Consider the following 18,758-nt stretch of genomic DNA (forward strand, 5'->3'; position numbering starts at 1 on the left):
ATCACCATTGATTTGTACCCTGATGTCTCTCAAGTCTTCTATAATTCTCTCCACATATCAGCAAAATTAAGATGAATTAGCTGAGAGCAACCCCTTGGGTTTTAGATAGCCTTTGACAAAATCTTGCCCAGGAAGTAGATTTGCCTGGTCTCAGCCAGCAGCCTAACTGAATCTGAGCAAGGTCCTCATACAGATGAGAAAGTGAATATTTTCTACCAGTGTCACTTGAAATGTTCTTGAAATGCTCTATAGATGACAAGACTTGCTGCAGTAGTTTCTCAGGGGTTTGGGAGTTCATGCTCCCTTCCTGGTTTTGGCACTAATGATCATGCAGTCCCGCAGGGCGTCGGCTCAGCAATGAAGCTAATTAATTACTGCAGACAGGAGCTCAAAATCTAACATTGTTGAAAAATCAACTGCCTGTGCTGTTTTGTCTGCAGCTGGTCTCTAATGACTGCATTTGGGGAAAATCTTTAGCACAACTAAGAGCAAAAATGCGCTTTCTCTCTCACTCTGCTGCTAAAATAATATAGCAGTGAAGGATGGAATAGTACCAAATACAACAAATTAAAAAGTGGCTAACTAATGTCAAATTAAGAAAAATTAGTTCTCCACAGTTTTAACACTAGGGTACTCTTAGCAAGGGTACAGCTAAAAATGTAAGACTGGAAGAGACCATCTGGGTCACTGAGTCAGTCCCTGCAAACACAAGCTGTTATTCAATAATGAGTCCAGAATGATTCACAGAATATTGAACCTGCATGTTTCCATACAAGACAGGTCTCTTTCATCATCTTACAATAATCTTAAGACCTACTGTGAAAACAAAGTCACATCAACAATATGCTTCAGGAAATGAACAAATTAAATAATGGACATTATCCATATTGGAGGACAGAGATTCCTAATGCAGCCTTTTTCCCTTCCTCTTCTCACCATATGTACATCAGGTCAGGTCACAAGTTAAACTCATATATAAAAGAGTGATTCATTTTCAGATACATCAACTCCCTGAAATCAGTGGAGAACAAGCACAATTTTTTGGGGTTTAGTTCAAGCTTAGTTCTTGGCTGCAAAGCTCCCTGGACCAGCCTCCTGCTCAGCTGCAAAAATACCAGGACAGATCATGATAATTCTGACTTAGATAAGGATAAACTGCTATGGAACTGTACTTCAGAGATTAAATTTCTCATTGCAGCAAAGCCAACTAAATGGCTAGCTGCCACTGAAAAGAGCAGCTCCATATAAGTCTGTCCCAACTGGCACTGCTATTCAATAAACTATTCAGTAATTACTTACTTTTTATGGTGAGGTTTGTTGTCTTCTAGTTCAGCTTGTCATGGGCACCAGAAAAATGGAAATGAATGGCCAAGGAGGAAGGGGAGAAGCAGAATGATCTCACTTTTTTTTTTTTTTTTTTTTTTTTTTTTTTTTTTTGCAATGGCAAACTGCAAGCTTTGTGGTTACATTACAAAGCTGTGCTACATAAGCAGTTCCTCTTGATGCTCCTGTCTGCTCTCGTACCATTTGTGTGCCAGCATCCACAGTCATACAGCCTATGTTAGACAGGATCAATGCCTAATTAAACTCAAGAAGAACAGGGTTTTTTCCCCCTGACAGTGGTGTTCTCTGATTGAGTTCATGTTAGAGCTGAATAAGATTTGCCTGTCTATAGCAGAATAAGAAAAAGGTGCGGTAGATAAGGAGTTGGAGGAACTGTGGACGAAATTTTCCGATTTCCCAAGGAGGTCCATTCCCAAGTGAATGTTTGCAACAGCTTGCATCAAGCACAGAGCTGGACTAGATGATTTGCACATATCCTTCCCAAGCAACATTTCTGTGATTTTATAATTCTCTACCACAGGAATTAGTCATACACCTGTACTCAGAGCAGCTGTTGTACATGCACCAAATGAGATAAACAAATAAGTGCATTTCAAGCTTGCACAAGCTATTAATGACAATGTTTTTCTTACCAGTTTTGTATGTGTCCAGGCATAAGTCAGCCAGCTCTACTAAATTTCAGTGTTTCTTGGGTAAAATTCCTAACTGGATGCTATTTCTAGTTCCCTGCTATCCAGAAAAACAGTCACTCAGAGCTTTCACAGAAGTCTGTTCTCTCAGTACTTCTCTACCCTTATTCCTCCCTTGTTTCTTCTACTCTGAGCACAGCAATAGAATAGTACTCTTCCTAATGTAGGACTTCTCCTACAGGAAGAAGAAAATTAACTCTTCACAGCCTTTCCCTCTTTATTTAGCAAAGGGGAATTATAATTTCTCTGTATCTGAAATATATATTTCTCTGTATTAGTCTCTGGATCATCTAAGAAGCGAAAAGGGACATTGTATGCAGAAGATCTGACAGGTATTGCTCCCTTAATTCAGAGCATGCATTAGTGCAAACACACATTGAGAATGCAAGTATCAGACCTCCACAGTTCTAGGAACCTTATCTACCAATCTATTGACACATGCAATGTATCAGCAAATGTTAGCTGCAATACATAATAACTGATTATCCTCTGTATAAAAAAGGGAGCAACTATTAGGATGTGACCTTGCTCTACACAAAGCATTAGAAAAAGCAGTGCCCATGATTCAAGAAGGATAAATAAGCACTAGAAAAAAAAACATCAGAGGGCAGAAAAAATGATCCAGAGGTTGAAAAATAACACCTAAGGTATCAAGTTTAAGACACGTATTAAATCTGTCAGAGTGGTGACTGGATCACTGTACCCAGATATACACACATGGAAAATGTACTTGATTTTAGGGTGAGCTTTACAGTTTTGCAAAGAGAAACATAAAAAGACATAATGAATGGAAACTGGAGTCAGACAAATTCAGGATTGAAATTATGCAATTTCTTAGCAGTAGGGGTAACTAGACATTGGAACAACTTACCTGAGGAGATAGTAAGTCATCATTGCTTGGAGTCTTCCAGGCAAAATTAGGTATTTTCCCAGGAGCCATATTCCAGTCCAGCCTCTAGGAAATCTCCTGAAAGAGATTAGGCAAAATGATCGCTTGTTTACAGCCTACCAGACAGGAAGCTTTTTCATACATGCCTATAAATGTACCCCAACAAAGTGCCTGCTATGCTGCTTGAGATGGGGAACTGAGGCTGGGCCTACGGTATCAAATTTATAATGTCCCTTTTGGAAGAAATAGTACCCTTGTATCCCAGGCACAAATTTGATTTAAATATTTATCATCTGGTAGCAGCAGATGGATTTTTGAAATAAATAAATAATTTTTTAAGAGAGCAGAAATCAAACATATAATGCTTATAAATATTTACATAGTTTTCATGGATAATGTTGGCTTTTGTGTTTCTCTCTTTAAATGCATTTTGCCAAGTGCCATGACTTTAAAAGTGAGAGATAACTGTGCATGCATATATTTTTCTGGCAGGCACAGTGAAAAAAAACCTAATTGAAGATAACATCAAAAAGAATTTTAAAAAAAATTAAATACCCAACTTTTGATTATTTATCTATGTGTGCCTTTTTCTAAGCAATATTATTTTTAAAAATCTATGTTCCTAGTATGAAGTGGTCTCTGTCACTACCATACTTTGAATAAGAAAAAATTGGTTGATGACATTATAAACTTCACAATGATTGCTCAAAACTGGATCCATCTATGCCATTAAACAATTTACAAAGTGTTAGAAGCAACCATATCAATATCAAAAAGCTATGAATTCTTAGAATTTTCATAATTTCAGAGGTGTCATATCCTAATCCATTATGTACAAGTATATTATGCAGCATAGTTGCTTGCTGACTTGCCACGGGTCAATTATCATAGATTATAGCACTATAGTTTGGTTTGGAAGGGACTTTGAAGATCAGTTGGTTCCAGCCCACATGCCATGCACAGGGACACCTTTCACCAGACCAGATTTCCCAGAGCCTCATCCAACCTGATCTTGATCACTTCCAGGAACAAGGCATCCACAACTGCTGAAAGCAACCTGTTCCAGTGCCTCGCCACCCCCACAGTAAGGAACTTTTTCCTAATATCCAATCTAAACCTAACCCCGTTCAGCTCAAAGCCATTCCCCCTTGTCCTGTCACTACATGCCCTGAGAAGTCTCTCTCCAGCTCTCTTGCAGCCCCCTTCTAAGTGGTAAAGGCCACAATCAGGTCTCCCCAGAGCCTTCTCTTCTCCAGGCTGAACAACCCAAACTCCCTCAGTCTTTCCTCATAGGAGAGGTGCTCCAGCCCCCTGATCATTCTGCTCTCCTCTGGACTTAATGCAACAGGTCCAGTCCTTCTCGAGTAGGGGACCCCAGAGAGCTGGATGCAGCATTCCAAGTGGTGCCTCATTAGAGTAGAGCAGAGGGGCAGAATCCCCTCCCTTGCTCTGCTGCCCATGCTGCTTTGGATGCAGCCCAGGACACGTTTGGCTTTCTGGGCTGCAAGTGCACATTTGTCAGTTCGTGTCAATCTTGTCATCCACCCACACCCCCAAGATCCTCTCAGTACTTACAGGCTGAATTAAGAAGTAAAACAGAATGGTTTTAAGAAGCAGCTATGTTGGATGCCCATTATTCCACAGCAACAACTCAGAGCCTGAAAAACACACATAAAAGTCCATCTTCTGTTTTTACCAAGAGGAATGTAAACCCTGGAACAAAGCCACATCTGGCACCTGTATGTGGCAAATGCATCTGTTTCTGAAGCTAAACCCTACAGGGGTAATGAACAAGAGGCCACAAGCAAACAATTTCTCTCTCTGGATGCACACATATGGCCTTATGCAGTTCGTGCAGAATCCTCCAGCCAGGTCTGAGCCAGACTCACAAACACTGTGTATTTGCATGACCACAGCGTTGTATCTAACCTAATTAGCACCATGTCAAACCTAATTAGCACCACCTACCACAGGGTTAAGTACTTTGGGTGCTACAGCACTCATACACAAGTCTACAGCTGCTGTCTCCTATTCTACAAGTAACTCAATGAATATATGCTAAGTCCTGTGCACTGTTGCATGGTGTAGAGGTGCCCCCTGTCATGTCTGTGTTGCTTGTTTTTTAAAATAGCAAACACAGATAATTTGATTTTATTGCTTCCAAGGCAATATGCTGCTTTGCTCACTGCTGATTTTCTATACAGTTTATATTTAACTGAATAGGAAAAAAGAATGCTTAGCACACCAAGATACTAGGATGAAATATGTTTAGGATATGCTTCTACATGTGTATAAAAAGAACCCAAACAGTAAAAACAGCCAGGTGAAAAGAAATCCCTAAATCTCTATGCTCAGCTGCCCATGTAAGTGCTGACTCTCTGCTATCATGTCTCTGGGGCACTAATTTACAATTCTGTAAGATGTTACTGTAAACTGCTTAGTAGCAATGCTATGTCCATTTGTACAAGCATGAATGATGATCCACAGTGTGAAAGCAACAGAAAATAATCCTCTGGTACTTATATGTGACCTTAGGGAAGTACATCTCCTTCAGGGCATAGCTTTGGGAATTTTTGCTCTAAAAAAAAAAATTTAAAATCCTGTTTAATCCCTTTTAGCTTCCCAAATAAACTGAGAGTCTCTGCCTGTTTCAAGTTAACACATAGATATATTAAATGTAGTAATGAAATCCAAAATTCCTACAAGCAACTCAACTGGACATTATCTGCTGGCAGTTTACACTATGTGTTATGGTAAGAGAAAATTTTGAGAGATTTGAAAGATGCATCAATTGCTCCAGAAAGTGTATTCCATATGTTGAGGGTGACCAAAAGGATATCATTAACACAGCTAGGAGAAAAGCAGATGGAGCAGATATGGAGACTGAGAGAGAAGAGGACAGGCAATGACAGGGAAGACAACGTTGTGAAGTGCTGTGGTGCAACTGAGGCCAAAGTTAAACTGACAGAGCACTCAGCTGCTGTTGAGTGGGTGGGCTCCATGGGCTCTTGAAACAATAGCCAAGAAAGCCCTTAGAAGAATTGAGTGCTTCTGTGCTGGGTTAGCTCCCACAGCTGGCTCACTTGGGTGAGACAAGCACCTGTGCTGGCCCGAGGGAACAAACAGGAACCAACCCGTGCTGGGGGGTGAGGAAGGAGATGCAGCACTACCCTGTCAGCAGCAGGTAGCTACTAGCTTGGCTTGTCATCAGAACCAGGTCACAGCCTAACAGCTGGCAACAGCCCTACATAAACCAGCACAAGCCATGGCTGCTCTGCAACCCTGCGTCTCTCACCGCTTGTCCCTGCTGCAGACCCAAGTGCCTCATAGCCTTCTCCTTTCTCCATATGGAGAAATAAGCTGGTTGTAAAAGGCTCCTCTCCTCCCTCCCCTGTGCTATTTTTCAGCCAAATCAGGTTCCTAATCTGGTTTATCACACAGCTGAACAAAACAACTGTGCCAGCAAACCAGCGGGCATATCAAAGAGACAGGCACGGATGGCTGGGAGCAAAAACTGTCTTAGGCCAGCACAGCTGCCAAAATAATTGTCAAACTGCACTCTCAGAGGGCTACAGGGTTTGCAGAGACAGGGAAATCTATGGAGATACACTAAAGAGGTAAGTACAAAAAGGAACCACAGAAATAGGCTGGGGAGATAAGTGCAAGAATAGTGTTTCAAGGGACCTTTTTGACAGGTCAGGTCAGACCTGGGGAAAAAAAAAGCTGTCATAAGCAGGATAAGAGATAACAAAAGCCTAAAAAAGCATATCTGTGGTGTGAACAAAGATAAGAAGATACTTTAGAGAACAAAAGGAAATAAAATTCATTTACATCAAGATAAACGGGTCAAAAAAAGAGTGAAGTCAAAGATGACTCGCTTGACTCCTACAGGTCTGACTGACAGACTGTAATTGTGTGCCTTCCAGACAGGACTGCAAACTCCTTATCCAGGAAAAAACAGGGGTCCTTGTGTAGGGACTGCAGATGGAGTTTCAGCTCAGGAGGTTCTCTGAAACAGTATATGACATTTCCTCAACAGGTGGAAGCTTTTAATCCTGAATGCCTTCCTGAATGCACTTGTTCATAAGGATAGAAGTGGGCAGTTGCAACAGCGTTGCCATGGAGGACAGAGGCCAACATTTTTCAGATGCTTTGTGAACCTTTGCATAAGAATCCAAAATGGGTCAAAGCTACTTCTCTCTGCCTTTACTTTTGTTGAGGAGGAAGGGTATTCACATTCAGAAGACTTGACTCTGCCTCCACTGTAATTTTGCTACTGTCAGAACTGCAGCTAGGAATGTTTAAGAGCTGATTTTGATGAAAAATTATTACATCAGGATGGAAAATGAGCCCACATTTGTCTATTTCAGTAATGGAATGAAAAAGTAAGCCACTCTCAATTTTTGAAATTATACCCAACTTCTGGAGATATTTCCATGCAATTTTGTCTCCTTCAGTGCCATCCAGTGGAATGAACATGAAATATCATTCTTATGCACAAGGAAGATATACAAAAATACAACAGCACACAGCACACAAAACAGCTCTATATTTTTAGGAGGTGCTGTTCATACCAGGTAAATTGCAGGTTGTCAGGGATATAGGTATAATAGTAATGAAAAACAGAACCATGATATCCAATAGCTGTAATTCAAATTAGATCTGATATTGTTGCCTGTATTCTCAGGAAAGCTCCTTATATAATTTCTAAAATAGTTATTTGTGTCTGCAAAATATGTAGGACATACAAAAGTCATACTGGTACAGCATGGTATAGTGATTTAAAAGCATCCATTTGTGTAATGCACCTATCCACAATTCAAGCCAACAAAATATTATTTGAATTTTGCTTCTCCTTTGAGGTATGAATAACTTGACTGAAGGAGCAGGGATATATGGGTCTGTGCTCACATTATCAGTAATACAGTATTTTAAACACATATCCACACACATCTATATTGTATTACATGTGTGTGTGTGTGTAGACATGCATACATGCTGTAAATATATAGACACATACAAATAAAAGGTAGGTATGCTGTAGCCTCACAATAGATTCTCTTTTATATAAAACCTCCTTGCCCTTTTAGTACTCTCCTGAATCATCTCAAATTACAATGAACTCATGCCAATATTTGCATTAACATTCCTAAGGCCATTTTCTTGCTTTTTCCAACTCCAGGTAACAGCTGTCTGCCAAAGGCCTAAGGTTTCCTACCTGAAAACTCTTTAAAGGTGGGTTTCTGCAACCAAATGGAATTCTCTTTTGTTCCTTTATAGGACACAGAAAAGACAAGAAAATCTCTTTTACTAAATTAAAAAGTCAGAATATTTTCTTAGTTTTACTTACCCTAGAACATAACTATTGGAAATGGAAAAAAAAAAAAAAGTCACTGAAATGCTTATGTCTCTGTGCCTGTGAGTTTTAACTTTCTCTAAGCTTCTGTTCAAATCCCAGTGGTTCCTCTGTCAGTGCTCCCCTTCCCATCATTGCTTGTCCCTTTTCTCAGAATCAAGATTTGACTCTGTTTGATTTTGTCTGCTCTACCAATGTGCTCTCATTCTTCTGGTTTCCTCACTGGCCTCCACGTCTATTCTCTCATATAGATTGCTTGTCTATATGTACTTGTTCCATTGCCTTGAACTCATTCTCCTTCATTTCTCTTTGAGAATTTAATTTCCTTCCTCACCTAATTCCAGTATCCGATCCCTACTGCTCCCATGTTAAGGTTTTCCACTTCCAACAGTTTCAGTCTTGCCTTCATACTTACTGTTTCCTTCCCTTCCATCAGGTCCTTACTCCCTCACCATTCCAATAAGACACACACAAACACCTGTGAAAAAGAGAAGACAGCAGCTTTTGGGGAGCACAGGGGATTATTTCCATAGTCTTGCTCAGTCCACAGGCCCATCCCAGCCCATAGAGGCAAACAGAATTCTCTTCTGGGCCCACAACAGGGGATCATTCGACTGCAATAGTAGTAAGGATGGTAGTGACACATGCGAATTCAGGAATGGAGAAAATTAATTACTTCAAGGCTTATAGATTATGTTCCATGTAGTCACAAGACCAGATACCCCAATTCAGTTTTTTCTGACAAATTCCAAGTTTGCTCTGGAGTGTAAAGGCATTTATAAACCTCAAGAACCTCAAATATAAGATCTCCAATAATTTACCCTAGAAAAAGCTCTTTTTTCTTAGATCATATTTGGTGGTATAAACTCCCTCAACTTCCATCCTCAACATGTAAAATTTCATGCCAAGCAGTGGACTTTTAGCAAGTTGCATGCTACCTAAAGCAAGAAAAAATTAGCAATTGATACGCTACCTTTAGCTGTAGTTAAAGTTTAACAAACTTGTTTAAAGAACAACAACTGACAACCCTATTGTGGGCACTCATATATTCAAAGTATAATCTATTACTAAATGCAAAATACTATTTAAGTTAGTAAGGAGAGCATGTATGTGTAAAGGAAAATTATTATTAATTTACTTTAAGTTTCACCCTTAGATTTTATACTCTGTAATTACTCAGCTCAGGAATTTTCCTCATTTTCGCAGCTGAGGAATCTCAGAAGACAGAATGATTTTGTAATCCAGAGCTGCTTACTGTAGCATAAGAACAGTTGCATGACTCTAGTGAAACAAAAACATAGATTTACTCTAGCTTCCATTGACAAGCCTAGATAGTAATTAATGCTTTTCTAACAAATAATTTATTTTATTCCCAGGATTAGTTCACTGACCAGTAATGACTGGGAATTTTGGCACATGCAGGCACATCTCCCTGGAAGTGCTGTGCCTTGCCTGGGTCAGAGAAGTGCAATGATGTGCTCTAGCAGAACACATAGCATGATATTGCGAAATGGCAAAATATCTCTTCACCATCCTTCTTCAAGCTGCATTTCTAATGAACTTAAGCCAGAGCTCTCCAGTAGTTTGCTTATAACTTATAGCAGGGACCAACCTAAGATGGTTCAGGGGATTTATTGTGCCAGGCCAGTAAGATTCTACTGTTATTGCCTTTCTGTGTCAATAACTCTGAGCTCTCTCTGTATTGCATGGTGTTAAGGGCACAGTTCTTATATTACTCTGAATAGGAAATGTCACTATATATTAACCTTAACTGCACAGAATATAATTAAACTCAATGGGAGATACTGCCCTTTGTGCTTTAGTGGAACTTGACTTTGAAGAAATAATAATTCACTGCTTTATAAAGGCACAAATAAATTTATTATACAAAAAGTGCAGGTGCAATACTGTGATTTATAGACACTGGTATGATTCACCTTGAGATTTTTGTTGCATCTTGCCAAAAGCAGCTACTACCAAACCCCAAATGACTCTTAACAACACTACTATTGACATGGCATTTAGAAGTTCCTCCCTAATGGGAATAAAACCACCTCTTCCAATGCTGAAAATTAAATGCACAGCATCATCAGTGAGGTGTTTAAATTCAAAATTGTCTTTCCTGGTGAGAATGAAAATAGTACTTGTTTTGTTTTTCAAAATTAACAGCCGTGTTTTTCTGTCTTTTCTAATGCACACAGTTATCAGCCTGAGACACAGTATGTCTCTTAGTGCTCAGAGAGTACTGCAAGTATACACCTATGCTTGTTTGTCCATACCATCCCATACTCCAAGAATAGGATTTGTCCTGTTTCCAATGTGATTCAAGCACACATTAATATCGTAGAAAGAATATGACTGGAAAAAAACAGGTAGGGAAGACAAAAGGCTCCTTTTTAAAGTCATCTTTGTACGAACAATGATACATTGATGTAGCAGTAGCACCAGAGAAAATTAACCCAAAATTAAAGCACGAGGTTCCAGAAAAGTATCAGACCAGAGAAGCTGTTCACTACAACCAAAAACTATTGTGAGCCATTCTACATGTGTGCAAACCTGTTCCTGATTTTTCTCCAGCTGTCACCAATATTTGTGTTCACAAATACAGTCAGAGGGTAAAGAGGTGAAATGGCTCTCAGTTCATCTGTCCTCTAAAATAGGGCAAGAATAAGTTATTTTAATCAGTCCTTTAGCCACTCTAGGACCAGATAATATATTAAACTTTGTAGCCGTGCTGAGTCTCCAACACTTCCTAGAACAATTCTTTTGTAGGAGCCCAGGACTCACAGGTGAGTCCATATAATCTTATGCACACAGGATGAGTGGAAGCACCTGCAAAGCCCTAAGGTGTGGAGTCCTGTGTCTGTGGTTTGGCTGTCATTAACCCAGCAACACCAGAATATGACTTCTGGAGATCCCTCTGAGTGCATGAAATGTTCCTATCACCATCCTATAGAGACTAACCCTCCTCAGCTCCCACTCTCAACTGGTATATAAGCAGCTCAACATGGACTAGCTCTTAGTCCACTTGGCAACTTAAATGCTTCTGAAGGAGGATGGAGCATTCTTGTCTGTACTGTTTGCTCTTCTGCAAAAAGTACAGACAATTCTGCTGCAGCTACTCAGGTTTAGTTGAATTCCTGCTGTCTCTGAGGGGCAGATCTCAAGCCTGGGTCAAGTCCCAACCACCTTCATTAGAAAACAAACTGATTCATTGAAGAGTTTGAACAAACAGCCTAGCAGAATGGACGATCTTGGCTGAGGTGCAAACTCAAACCTATGTTTGCCAGAGATTCCATTCACCCTTCCCTTCTAAAACCATGAAGTCAAGAACTGTGATATCACAGACTCAGAGGAGACAGGCCCACCTCACCACTGACCAGAAGCCTTAATGTGACAGATCATGCCCTTCCTGTTTTTGACCCTACATTATCAGATAACCTCACGTGGGACTGATACAACTAATGCCTGGAAACAGATGTGGTGACTACAGTCTCTAAACTTTCTGACACTGTTTTGTAACAAACCCATTGCTCCAAGACACCCACAGCAGGGAGAGTACAAACTTTTTGCCCTTTTCCTCCTCTACTCGCAAACACAAAACAACAGGGAGCCTGTCAGCCCCATCCCATTCACTGTTGTTCCCTTGCTCTCTGTCACCGAATTATTCTTGCCAACTCACAAGATAACATTGTGTGGCCTAACCAGGAAAGCAAGGAAAACCACTTCCATTCTAACAATGGGTGAAGACCAAAAGGGCACTGGACTTCATTTTTCTGACTTCATTTCCTTAATCACTTAAGTTTTTGCTCTATAGAGGTATTTTTAATTAAACCACTACATAACCATTTCCACAAAATAAGACATCTAAGTCAGTTAAGGAGAAACACTTCTTCCTTAAATGCAACCTATCCTGTAGCTCAGTTCATGATGACATGTAGGCATTAAAAATTGAAAACTTTAAAGCAAACCCAGACTTTCAATTCACGAGGAAAAGTCAATACAGCTCTCCAGATACAGCCCTTTGGAATTCGAAATTCTTTCCTCTTTTGCAGTGATTCAGCAAGCCCTATCTTGGCAGACTGAAGCTTGTGATATTTTCACAGTATGCTTATTTACTTTTTCACAGAGAATTGTTCAAATTGTTTTGAATAAAATTTTGGAGCAATATTGCAAACTAAAAACAGCCTACAGAGCTGTAAGAGCAATTAGCTGAGCCCTTTGTAGCCAGAAGTCCTCATTTAATGCTTCCTCCAAAATGCTACAACAACTCAACAACCCCACTACCTTCCTGTCATCCTTCCTGTCACATGCCAATGGTGTACAACATTGAATATGTCAAGATTATTTTAAATCAAGATAAGTCTTTGGTTCAAGCCATCAGGAAAGGAGACATAATCAGGGGAACAGGCAGCAGCAAGCATCCTTTAGTCAAGGACATCCAGGAACTAAAAGGCTTTAAGAACATAACAAGGGAAGATGTTGGTGTACATCTATGTAAACACTGCTAACTTGGCAAGTACTCAAGGTCCATGTATCCTATACCTGAACTATCCTCATTATAATATTAAAATTTGTGCCTATAGGTCAAAAATATACAGGGGGTGAAAGACCCCTCCCTGGAGCATTGGATAGAAGTTAGCTTGGGTTACATAACTTGTATGGAAGTTACTAATCAATCATAATAGAGGGGCTATTGGAAAGTAACTAACTCCAAACTTCTATGTAGCAATAATGGCACAGAAAGTCCAGAGGGGCATACTTGATTTGTGGAATACCACCCAGGCTTGTGCAACTCTGAAATAAATAATCATTTTCTCTCTCTTGAGTGTGCAATTATTGTCCTGTTGCATACCAGGTAACAAATCCAATTGTGTGGACAACACTGAGGAGGGAAGGGGAAAGGGACCCTCAGGTCCTTTTCCTTTCACCAGTGGAAGATGATCTGGGGGTGCTGGTTGAACATGAGCCAGCAACACATGAGCCAACAGTTTGCCCAGGTGGCCCAGAAGACCAGCGGCATCCTGGCCTGGATCAGAAACAGTGTAGCCAGCAGGAATAGGGAAAGGATTGTGCCATTGTACTCAGCACTGGTGAACCCACCTCAACTGCTCTGTCCAGTTATGGGCCTCTCAATTCAGGAAGGACACTGAAGTGGTGGGCAAGGCCACAGAAGTGAAATGAAGCCAGTGAAGGGTCTGCAGTACAAGTGTAACCAGGAGTAGCTGAGGGAGCAGGGGTTGTTTAGCCTGAAGAATAGAAGACTCAGGGGAAACCTTATCGCTCCCCACAGCTACCTGAAAGCAGGCTGTAGCCAGGTGGGGATCGGCCTCTTCTCCCAGGCAACCAGTGACAGGGTTAAAGGACACAGTCTTAAAGTGCACCGGGGGACGTTTAGGTTGGACATTAACAGGAATTTCTTCACAGAAAGGGTGATCAGGTGTTGGAACAGGCAGCTCAGGAAGGTGGTGGAGTCATCACCCCTGGAGGTTTGAGGGAAGACTGGATGTGGCACTTAGTGCCGTGTTCGAACTGACGAAGTGGCGCTCGGTCAGAGGTTGGAGTCCGTGATTTCAGAGGACTTTTCCAACCTAAGTGATTCTGTGATTCTGAGGTAAAACACCAACTGATCCCCCACGAACTCCGACCTCAGCAAGCCTGGAAGAACCAACCGGTAGAGCATAAGTTTTGTTCACGCTTTCACCAGTCACAGTGCACAGCTGGTAGCCGCCACTTTCCCCCGGTACCCCGAGACTCGCCTGTGCGAAGAGTCACACGCAGCTCCGCGACAGCGCCGAGGGCGGAGTTACTCGCTCCGCCTCCCTGCCCTCCCCGTCCCGTCCCTTCCCGGCCCGGGCGGATGTGAGCTCACAGCGCGCCGGGCGGAAGCGGCAGGGCGGGTGTTTCCGCGGCGGCGGCGGCGGCGATGGCGGGGAAGGCGGCGGCGGGCGAGCCCCTGGGGCGGACGGCGGAAGAGGCGGCCTGGGCCGAGACGCTGCGCGGGGCCTGCGAGCCTGAGCACCACTGGCGGTACCGCCGGGAGTTCCTGCTGCGCAACGTGGGGGAGCTGCCGGCGGCGGGCAGCGCCCAGCTGCAGCGCCTGGTGTCCCTCTCCATGGTGTGGGCCAACCACGTCTTCCTGGGATGCCGGTGAGTTCAGCGGGACGCGCCAGGGGACGGCGGGGACGGAGCGGCGCGAAGTCTGACGAGGCCCCTTCCCTCCTTTGCTCTTGTCGCCCCTCCAGGTACCCGCCGCAGGTCATGGAGAGGGCGCTGGAAATGGCCGAAGGCATCCAAGTGACCAACGCGCCTGTCCACACCACGAGAGACGAACTGGTTGCCAAGGTGAAGAAAAGAGGCATATCAAGTAGCAATGGTTAGCAGATCATAGCTGTGACAATACATAGGAGTCTAGAATATGCTTGTTTCTGAATGTTCTCGGTTTGCCTCGGGCTTAGAAAGTAGTCGAAATAATTTACTTTTAAAACCCCTGTTAATAGTTTCTTCTCTCTGTGCTGTTCTTTTTCTAATATAATGTTTAAAATGGGCATAATGTGTACATAGTCCTTTGCTAATGCAGAGCTGTTGTTTTGAATTTCTACAAATGGTGCCCTTTAATCTGATAACTTGTGTGTTGCAATATGGGCTGCTGTGCTCCAGTTAAAATATGTTCTTGTTACTTTGTTGCTAGTCAGCCATTGTTGCTGGGCAAAAAAAATTAGTTTCTTGAAGTAATTCACAGACTAATATTTTAAAGATGCTTTGTGATATTAATAGACAAAATTAAGTTATTTTATGTTTAGATCAGGTAGCCCATTTAATGTATGTTGGCCAGTTTTGGTTTGGACTTCAGGAATAGAAATACATACTTCCCTATGGGTCCAAACCAACATCTGAATTCTTGCATGAGTATTTTCCAGATCTTGTCCAACAAACCCAAAATTCTGAAACAGTAGCTTAATACTTGACATGACAGTTCAAGGTGTATTGCTAATATATACCCTTTAAGTTCACAAAGAATATTTCTAGAAAGTTTTAGATTATTTCTTTCTATATGGATATTTCATAGTGCAGAAATCAAAGAGGATCACATATTTTACCTGTTTTGCAGAAGGGGTAGAAGAGCCCTGCAAGAGACAAGCTGTTGAGAAAAGAAGAGACTCTAAAGATGCTGGAAAGGATGTGAAAACAACCAAGGCAGAAGGAGTGAAAGAAACAGAGAGCACTTTGCCCAAAAAGCAGGAAAAAGGTACTAGCAAAGATCCAGAAACTTCCCAGTCAGCTTCTAGTACAGATAAAGAAATGGTCGTAGTCTCAGACATAGAAACAGAAGGAAAACCTGCTAATGCTGAAAGTACTGCTGAGCAAAAGCCACCTTCATCTGAAAAAGAGCCAGGAAAGAAGCCTTGCTCAAGCCCACATAAGGAAAGCAAGTGTGAAAATGTGCCATCTCCTGAAAAGAAAACTGTAGTACGTGTAGCACCACTGGCTGTCGAGAGCACCCCTCAGGCAGCAGCGGTGGTGGCAGCAGTGCCACCAGCTGCCAAGAGCACCCCACAGGCAGCAGCAGCAGTAGCAGCAGCAGTGCCATCAGCCTCCAAGAGCACCTCACAGGCAGCAGTGGTGGCAGCAGCAGTGCCACCAGCTGCCAAGAGCAGCCCGCAGGCAGCAGCGGCAGCTGCAGCAGTGCCAGTGACTGCCAAGAGCACCCCGCAGGCAGCAGCGGCGGCAGCAGCAGTGCCACCAACCACCAAGAGCACCCCACAGGCAGCAGTGGCGGCAGCAGTGCCACCAACCACCAAGAGCACCCCCCAAACAAGTTCTGCTTTGCTGTCTTCCAAAACCCAAGCGAGTGCCCCAGCATCAGTGTCCAAGAACGGTGCTCAGGTGAGCAGCTCACTGCTTCTGGCCCCCAAGAGTGGTCCTCAGGTGGGCACCTCGCTGCTGCTGGCCTCCAAGGGCCCAGCTAAGGTGGGCTCCCCGCTGCTGGCCTCCAAGAGCAGTGCGGAGGTGGCCGCCTCGCTGCTGGCCGCTCGCAGCGGTGCGCAGCCGGGATCCTCGCTGCTGGCTTCCAAGAGCAGCGCTCAGGTGGCTGCTTCGCTGCTGGCTGCTCGCAGTGGAGCTCAGCAAGGGCCCTCCCGGGCTGGAGCTCAGGCAGGCGCTTCCCTGCTGGCCTCCAAGAGCGGCTCACAAGCAGGCGAAAGCCCCGCGAAGGCTTTGTGCAAACCGCTGACCAGCGAGGATGCAAAGGAAAGACAGCCTTTTTTCAACAGACTTTACAAAGCTGTAGCCTGGAAACTGGTTGCTGTTGGAGGCTTCAGTCCTAATGTAAATCATGCAGAACTTCTAAATTCATCTATTCAGTCTGTAAAAGCTACGTTAGATGTTGCTTTTGTTCCCCTGAAGGAACTTGCAGACTTGCCTCAAAATAAAAGCTCTCTAGAAAATATAGTTTGTGAACTGAGGTGCAAGTCTGTCTACTTGGGTACTGGCTGTGGTAAAAGTATGGAAAATGCCAAAGCAGTGGCTTCAAGAGAAGCTTTGAAATTATTCCTCAAGAAGAAAGTTATTGTGAAGATATGTAAAAGAAAATACAAAGGTAGTGAAATTGAAGATTTGGTGCTTCTGGATGAAGAGTCAAAACCTTCAAATTTGCCTCCAGCTTTAAGAAATCCTCGTGAGATCTTGTAGGGGAGAATCACTGTTTGTACTGTGTATAGTATTTCAATACAAGGACTGAAGGTTAATTTTGTACTTTGAAAATGTAGGCTTCCAGATATTTTGTATTTCTTTCTCAGTTTTGCAAGACAATGATAGTCCTTTCACTTGGTAGCAATTGTATAAAACTTGTTAGAGATGACAAGTGAGCATTTAAAGGTATTGCCTTAATATACAGCACACTAGTGTGCTGTTGTATTTGCAAAATAGTCTACCTAACTCTTCTATTTTTAATTAAACTATTAAGGTACAATTTGCTGTTTAAAACCTGACGTTTTTGTAATTCTTACAATTTGATGGTAGTGTGCTCAATTGTCTACCATATCTTTTCTAGGCTTGTAGAAGTGTGTACATAGGGACCATAATACTTGAATAATTGAAAGTTGTTTAAAAATTTCAATCAAAAAGTTGAATTATCCGTTTCAGGCTTGTTGCTCATAATGTTCACTGTTGCTCATACTAGGAGAGAAGGTAGTTGGTTGACTATTTTTATGGGATGTTTTCATAGCACTTGCAATATAAGTGACATCCTGATCCCATTTAACATTACACTATCAGGTTAGAGCCCATTTAATATCACATTGGCAAATTAGCAATTAGCAGTCGAGTCACAGCTATTTCAGCCACCAAAACTGTAAGCAGATTTAATTTATATGGTGAAGTATCATTTACAGTTTTGTTTGTTTGTTTGTTTTCCAAATGAACATGAATTTCTACACTAAATATATTTTGACTGCTACTAAAACAATAAAACCTCTGTGATAAGCTTTTATAGTATTTTGGTTTTGGCTAGTAAACTTTCCAGCCATTTCAATAACATTGCAACACCTTCAGTAAAGCTTTGAGTGGCTTCAAGGTGTAATCCCACAAGGATGAGTTGGTTTCTTTAGATGTATAGCTGAAACACTGTAAAATTGATAGAGGGGACCTGTAGGATATTAATTTCTACTTTTGTAACACCAAGGTAAGCAAAATGAAAATTCTGCTGTCTGCTGGAGACAGCAAGTGTATCGTAAAGCGTTCATTCTAATCAAGCCCTTCCTTTGCTACATTTTTACTCCCTGTACAGAATTGTTTGAGGCAAAGAAAGTTGGGAATTACCTTTTATTTTCAATGTTGCTGAAATACCTGCACAAACTGCATGTTTTGGTATATTTGATAATGACATGTAATTGTAAAAACATAATGTCTTCAGTGCTTTTTTGAATTAATCTTGTCCTATTACAGTAGTTAGCATCATTTAGTGGTGTCCTTACACTTGACTGACAGATCCATTGATCAAGTGCTAAAGGAACAAATAGGGATTTCTGGGATCTCAGTAGTACATACGTCCACTTCCAGTTATTTTGTAATTTTTGGGACTAAACCACTGTGGTGTTTACACTGTACTCTGTGTGCTTTTGAACAGCAGTGGCTGTCCAGTCCATAGCACCTGCAAGGCACTCACACTTCTGGATGGCTGGTTGAGATTCCTCCACCTCACCCATGTTTCTGTGCCCCAGTGGCCCTGCACCCTAGTTAGATTTCTCAGGAGTTCCCCTTGGCATTCCTGGAGCACCACCCGGTGTCGGGAATGTTGTCTGCTAAATTGCATCTTAGCGCAGGAATTGGTTTCTGCTTCTAGCGCAGGGCAAGCTTCGTGCTGTGCATAGGAGCTGTGATATTCATGGTGGGAAGTGTGAGATCTGTTTTCAAGTCCTTACCCTGTTCAGGTAGACACGTGTAAGGACTGTGCTTGTGGGGCAGGAGTTGCATCCTGTGC

General features: G+C 42.2%; 1 protein-coding gene and 1 long non-coding RNA gene across 6 annotated transcripts in view; one reads left to right on the forward strand and one right to left on the reverse strand.

The window, feature by feature from the left end:
- LOC130252905 (uncharacterized) overlaps nt 1–13,715 on the reverse strand; it is a 58,472-nt gene extending 44,757 nt beyond the window's left edge. Inside the window, exons 1-4 of one of the 4 annotated variants that reach the window (XR_008840466.1) lie at nt 9,100–13,715; nt 8,141–8,756; nt 4,498–4,580; nt 2,905–3,000 (exon numbers count right to left, since the gene is read on the reverse strand). This is a non-coding gene — a long non-coding RNA (uncharacterized LOC130252905). Of the gene's footprint in view, nt 1–2,904; nt 3,001–4,497; nt 4,581–8,140 lie in introns of all 4 variants that reach the window. The other 3 variants (XR_008840464.1, XR_008840465.1, XR_008840463.1) reach the window with 3 other exon arrangements.
- Nucleotides 13,716–14,141: 426 nt separating this feature from the next.
- On the forward strand, nt 14,142–17,766 carry CDKN2AIP (CDKN2A interacting protein). Of its 2 annotated transcripts, none has more exons than XM_056490977.1 (3): nt 14,142–14,428; nt 14,524–14,654; nt 15,390–17,766. In XM_056490977.1, exons 1-3 carry the CDS (start codon nt 14,205–14,207, stop codon nt 16,967–16,969), a joined length of 1,935 nt encoding a protein of 644 aa, XP_056346952.1. In that variant the 5' UTR covers nt 14,142–14,204; the 3' UTR covers nt 16,970–17,766. The 2 variants fall into 2 exon arrangements, with proteins under 2 accessions (XP_056346952.1, XP_056346953.1); XM_056490978.1 differs by having other exon boundaries at nt 14,171–14,428; nt 14,524–14,623.
- Nucleotides 17,767–18,758: the final 992 nt, after the last annotated feature.

Source organism: Oenanthe melanoleuca, chromosome 4 (genome assembly GCF_029582105.1).
Source record: "Oenanthe melanoleuca isolate GR-GAL-2019-014 chromosome 4, OMel1.0, whole genome shotgun sequence".
Classification (NCBI taxonomy): domain Eukaryota; kingdom Metazoa; phylum Chordata; class Aves; order Passeriformes; family Muscicapidae; genus Oenanthe; species Oenanthe melanoleuca.